Source organism: Meleagris gallopavo, chromosome 15 (assembly GCF_000146605.3).
Source record: "Meleagris gallopavo isolate NT-WF06-2002-E0010 breed Aviagen turkey brand Nicholas breeding stock chromosome 15, Turkey_5.1, whole genome shotgun sequence".
Taxonomy (NCBI): domain Eukaryota; kingdom Metazoa; phylum Chordata; class Aves; order Galliformes; family Phasianidae; genus Meleagris; species Meleagris gallopavo.
The window spans coordinates 82640-88516 of NC_015025.2; the positions used below are offsets into that span (position 1 = coordinate 82640).

Below are 5877 nucleotides of genomic sequence, written 5' to 3' on the forward strand. Positions count from 1 at the left end.
GGGAGCCCCGCGTGGGGCTGCTGTGCTCGGAGCTGACCCCGCAGGGTCCGCGGCTGCGTCCGGAGGGGTGTTCTGGGCGTCGGGAAAGGCGGATCCCCGCGGGGACAGAAACAAGGCGGTGCGTGGGGGTGAAATGCAAGCAGACGGCGTGTTAGCGTGAGCTGGGACCGGAGCGGTTGAGTCGTGAAGGCTGGAGAAGAGCTCTACCGTCATCGACCCACCCCCACCATGCACACTAACCACGTCCCTCCGTGCCGCGTCTCCACGGTTCTGGGACAACTCCGGCGCTTCGAAGGCGCTGATGAGACCGGGCGGTACTTAATGGGTGCTCAGTGATGATGGTGCCGCGTGGGCGGTGTTCTCGGTCCCTCCCTGAGGCCGCAGTGTGCCGGGGGGGTAGGCTGGAGGTGGGAGCTAGCTGTCCGTGTCCCACCCGTCCTGCCTGGGGCTGTGCTCACCGCGGTGCAATGGCTCAGAGCGGCACTTTGCTCCCGCCCTGCCTTGTGATGCACCCAAATCTTTGCTCTCAGAGCCTTTGCAGACATCTCTGGAGGAGCTGTTGGTACCCATGTGCTCTGCCAGAGCTGCTGCTGTTAGGCAGTGGAACGGGAGAGCTCCTTGGGTGCGACCTGAGGGCAGAGCAGCCCCGCATTCCCCCACGTTGCAGCGCAGTGCTCAGCCTGGGGGCCGCGCTTCGGGGTTGGGATGCCTGCAGTTGGGCAGCTGGACGCTTTGCCCAGGGCAGCACCGACCTCCTCACTCCCTCCCTCAGCAGTGGACCAGCAGCATCAACCGGGCCAATAAGGTGGCCCTGCTCACCTGGGTGAGAGAAACCGGCATCGACCTGGTGCAGGTGAACGGGCAGCGGCGGTACGGCGGCCCTCCGCCAGGTGGGTGCCAGCGGCTCGGCGCGGCGCTGCCCAGGGGTGGGCGGTGCTCTGACATTGCATCCGTGTGCCTGCAGGGTGGGTGGGCAGCCCGCCGCCCCCGGGCTCCGAGGTGTACATCGCCAAGCTGCCGCGGGACCTGTATGAGGACACGCTCATCCCGCTCTTCCAGAGCGTGGGGCAGCTCTACGAGTTCCGCCTCATGCTGACCTTCAGCGGGCTGAACCGTGGCTTCGCCTACGCCAAGTACAGCGACCAGCGCAGCGCCGGGAAGGCCATCGCCGCCCTCAACAACTGGGAGGTGCAGGAGGGCCGCGCCATCCTGGTGTGCCGGAGCTTCGAGAAGTGCGAGCTGAGCGTGAACGGGCTGCCCGCCACGCTGCGCCGCGGGGAGCTGGGTGCCATGCTGCTGGAGGTCACCGAGGGGCTGCTGGGCCTAACGCTGCACAACAGCCCCGGCCGCAAGCAGGGCAAGGTCGCCGTGCTGACCTACGGCTCGCACCGGGCTGCCGCCATGGCCAAGAAGGCCCTGGTGGAAGGTACTGGGGGGCAGCGGGGCCGCTGGGCTTAGAGGTGGGGTGGGACGGACTGAGCGTGCAGCTGCTGTGGGTCTCTCCTAGGGAACGTCGGCCTCTTCAAGAAGGCGAAGGTGGAGTGGCTGAAGCCTGAGCTGAAGGAGCAGCTGCGGGCGCGTGGAAAGAAGCCGCCCCCAGCAACGTGCAGCGCCTGGGGAGCCCCGAGCGGGTGCTGCCGTCCTCGGAGCTGCGCGGTGCGCTGGGCCGACTGCAGGCCTTGTGCCGGCGGCTGCACCTGGGGAGCCCACGCTTCCTCACCAGGTGCGTGCAGGCAGAGCCCGACGGCTGGCAGCGGTACTGGGGCCAGGTGGTGATCCCATCCTACCCCGTGCCCTGCAGCACCTTCCTGTGGGTGCGGGAGGACACGTCGGGCACCGCGGGGCACGAGAAGATCAAAGAGGCGGTAGCACAGCTGGCCCTGATGATGCTGGGTGAGTCCGTTCCCACCTGCCCTCACTACCTGGGGCTCTCCTGGGGCTGGGGGCTGCTGGGGATGGGCCAGAGGGAGAGAAAGAGTGCTCTGCTCTCTCCTGCAGGGTACTGAGGGTGTATGCAGGCACACGTGGTGCCCCAACTATGAAATGAACCCGAGCCACCCGTTGTCACGCCATGGAGCAGAGCTGAGCCCAGTGGGGCCGCGTTCCTGTTCAGCCTTGTTTTGAGTTCGTTGGGGTTTGTTTAAGGGCCATCTGGAGGGCATGGGCGCTGCCCCATTCCCACCAGCGCTGGATCCATTGTGAGCAGCAGGCACGTCCTGCCTGCTTCCATGTTTTCCTGTTGATGAAGTTGTTTTGTGTTGCTGTGGTGCTGCAGGGCTCTCAAGAGGAGCAGCAGCTGCCTGGAAGGATGCGAGCTGGGGGTCTGGCACTGGGCCCCAGTGCCTGCAGCCCCGTTGTTGCCATGAGACAGTCGGGACCCTGGGCTGTTCTGCAGGCGCTGCCCGCAGCCTGGAGGCCAGCGGCCACCTGCTGGCTATTAAAGGAGCCTGGGAAGCTGTGATGGTGTTATGTTGTGTTTTGTTGCTGTGCTTTCCCTGGGTGGATCCCATCCTGCAGCCAAGCCCACATTGGTTAGCTCCTGCTGACGTCACCCCGACGTCACCTCTGCGCACAGTTCCTGAGGCACAGCAGCTGCCACCCGTCCTGGGCCGGCTTTAGCCCAGCGGTTCCTTCGGTTCAAATGTTTGCATTGTGGACTCCGACTGGGGTTCGATCCCGCGGGCACCCCTGGCCCATTTTGTGTGTTCCCATCGTTACTTTTTAACCACTTCAGGGATCAGTGCTCTCCAGCGTCTTCATCAGTGACACCGAGTGGTATCGAGTGCTCCCTGAGCGGTCTGCAGGTGACAGCAAGCTGTGAGGGGACACACCGAGGGACGGGATGCCATTCAGAGAGACCCAGACTGAGCAGTGGGCCCAGGAGAGCATCGTGAGGTTCAACAAAGCCCAGCACACAGCCTGGCACCTGGGCCGTGGCAACCGCCACTGTCAGTGCAAGCTGAGGGGTGACAGGATGGAGCACAGCCCTGCCAAAAAGGACTTGGGGCACTGCTGGGTGGCAGCTGGACATGACCCAGCACTGTGCCCTCGTAGCCCAGAGGGCAAACCGTGCCCTGGGTGCACCCAAAGCAGCACGGCCAGCAGGGTGGTGGAGGGGATCTGCTCCTCTGCTCTGTGCCTCACCTGCAGTGCTGCATCTGGATAGGGAGTGCTCAGCATAGGAGAGACATGGAGCTGTTGGGATGTGTCCAGAGGAGGGCCCAGAAATGCTCCCAGGGGTGGAACACCTCCCTGTGAGGACGGGCTGAGAGCTGGGGCTGTGCAGATGGAGAAGACTGTGGGAGAGCTTAAAGTAGCCTTTTGCTATCTAAAGGGGATGTAAAAAGGAAGGGGACAGACTCTTGCAGGGCCTGCTGTGACAGGAAAGGAGGAAATTGCTTGCTCTCAGTGCCTCTCCATGCAGGCGGGCAGCAAAGCAAGGAATGGCTGCACATATCCCTCGTGCAGGCACAGGTGAGCTAGCTGGAGGACAGCACTCACACCTCAGCTGCACTCACACTTAGCATGCTGTGGTGCTCTGAGCTCCAGCCCTGCACACACTCCTCATCAGCATCTTCCCCTCACCAATGTCCACCACTGTGGCTGTCATTTCTGGGCACATCTTGGCAACAATGCTGCAGGTGGCCTCATCACACATCCAGGTCCCATGCATCAAATTCCACCCACCCGAGGGCTCTGCTGGCCAGAGCCCAGAACTCAGGATAATCCGAGGGGAGAAGCCTACAAGCTGTGCCAGGGGTTGGACCAGGACACACTGCCCTTCCCCTTCTTTCAATGCACACGATTCAGAGCAGGGATGTAACTCAGCCCAACGTTGGAACGCACACCATGCACTGGGAAATCAGGTCCTTGCCCTGCTCTGTATGAGCTGCCAGTGCCTCTCTGTGCCTCCAGCACCTGGAGGCCAACAGCCTCCCTGCTGCAGGGGACACAGAGCAGCCTGGGAGTCTGAGGTCAGCTGCTCTGTCAGGAGGGATAAAAAAGCAGGTTTCCTGCCAAAGAGAGCTACAGTTTGGGATGCTGGCCCATCCATCGGGAGGACTCGCATCACCGCAGTGCCCAGCAGTGGCCCCAGTGTTCTGGAAAGTCTCAGGGAAGTTTGGGCAAGACGAGCCATCAGCACAAGCTGCTAGGAACCAAAAGACACAACATTTTTAATACCTCTGAGGCCTAAGCTTAACAGTTGATCGATGCTTGATGTATCTGCTCAGGATGCGGTGCAGGCTCTGCTGCAGCCTGGAGGAGACACGGCACAGTCCTCACCGACCCCGTGGAACCTCACATCTCACAGCAGACGGGAGCTGCCCCATTTTCTCTCACTGACCCCACCATCTCCGCCAGCACCCTGCTCTGTTCCCAGTCTCAGGACGTCCACAGCCACCAGCAGACCGCAGCCCCTCAGTCACTGTCACTGTCGCTCCCTGTTGTCGCCTCCGCTGTGGCTTCCTGCTCCTCTCGCAGGTCTGCAAAGAAGTCTTCCCCGCTGCCTGCAGCCTTACTGCTCAGGGCTTTCAGTGGCCCCCCCCGCTTTTTCTTCTTGCGGTACTCATCCACCACTATGGAGCCCAGCGAGGAGATGTCCCAGAATTTCACCTTCTGGTCGTGGGCACAGCTGGCCAGGAGCTGCCCACCCGGGGCCACAGCCAGCTGCTCAATGGGCTCCCCCAGGTGCTGCCCGACGCACCCCAGCACCCGGTTGGGCAAAATGTTCACCGCCCTGGGGAAAAGTGAATGGATACAGCACAGTGAGGGGCAGAGCCTTGGGGAATGCAAGCCCACCCCTCCAGCTCAATGCAACCCTTCCAGCATGAGCAGAAGCTTTGCTTGCCCTGCTCTCCAAGGCTCATCTCGCTCTGCACCCTCCCCAGAGCCCTCCCCATTGCATCATTTTCACACAGAGGGTGGCGAGACACTGGAACAGGTTGCCCAAGGAGGCTGTGGATGCCCCATCCCTGGAGGCATTCAAGGCCAGGCTGGATGTGGCTCTGGGCAGCCTGGTCTGGTGGCTGGCGACCCTGCGCAGAGCAGGGGAGTTGAAACTGGATGATCATTGTGGCCCTTTTCAACCCAGGCCATTCTATGATGTGATTCTGTGATCCCACGCCCACAGTGCTGACCTGATGACCCCATCCAGGGATCCTGTGCACACGATGCTCTCTGTGACGGGGACCATGCAGTCCACTGACTCGGCCCTCAGAGAGAAGCGGTCACTGGTGGCCCCGAAACCATTCCAGTTGAAGAGGTAGATGGTTCCTTCGCTGGAGCCACACACCACTTTCTTCCCTCGCTAAGCAAGAAGGGGAGAGAGACCAAAGCACAGGCAGAACACACGAGGCAGAGCATGGGAAGGAAAGAACAGGGCTGTGCTCGTGCTGGGCTGCAGGGCCCCCAGCCTACCTTCAGCAGCACAACCGATGTCAGATCCCCGCTCTGCGGCTCTGAGAGCAGCTCGAAGCGGCGCCTTTTGATGTTGAAGACTCCCATGGTGCCGTCGCCACTGCGGGAAATGGAACGGCCCTGTGGGGTGGGGGCCCAGGGCAGCACCAAGCCCACCACGGGCAGTCCCAGCCCTGCAGTACCTGGCGGTCAGCAGGATCTTCCCGGCCCCATCCACGGCCATGGCGCTGATGTACTCCTCGTGCTGCCGGGCCTCCAGCACGGCGCTGCCCTTGCGCAGGTCCCACACTTTGAGCTCTCCGTTGTCGTCGCCCGTGGCCACGAGGTGCTGATCGACGGGCAGCACGCAGTTGAGGGCCGCGCTGCGGGACCACGTGCGTCAGCAGAGGGCTGAGCCGCAGTCGGGGTTCCCGCAGCCCGGCCCGGCACGCACCCGTGGGCTTTGGCGATGCGCGTCTC

General features: G+C 62.7%; 3 protein-coding genes across 3 annotated transcripts in view; 1 reads left to right on the forward strand and 2 right to left on the reverse strand.

Moving 5' to 3' along the window:
* Window positions 1-213, reverse strand: part of IK (IK cytokine) — an 8459-nt gene extending 8246 nt beyond the window's left edge. Inside the window, exon 1 of the mRNA XM_010718808.2 lies at window positions 208-213. Within this exon, the coding sequence (XP_010717110.1) occupies window positions 208-213 (6 nt within the window). The remainder of the gene's footprint in view (window positions 1-207) is intronic.
* A 422-nt stretch (window positions 214-635) lies between these two features.
* DND1 (DND microRNA-mediated repression inhibitor 1) lies at window positions 636-2475 on the forward strand. The gene is given in 7 exon segments (XM_019620337.2): window positions 636-765; window positions 767-890; window positions 965-1426; window positions 1508-1597; window positions 1600-1723; window positions 1802-1893; window positions 1999-2475. Coding segments are annotated over 7 exon segments (960 nt in total). The 5' UTR covers window positions 636-705; the 3' UTR covers window positions 2007-2475.
* A 1676-nt stretch (window positions 2476-4151) lies between these two features.
* Window positions 4152-5877, reverse strand: WDR55 (WD repeat domain 55; the record flags this gene model as incomplete). The annotated part of the gene is made up of 5 exons (XM_010718810.3): window positions 4152-4738; window positions 5139-5308; window positions 5419-5518; window positions 5601-5780; window positions 5852-5877. Coding segments are annotated over 5 exons (795 nt in total), but the record flags the coding sequence as incomplete, so codon positions are not given.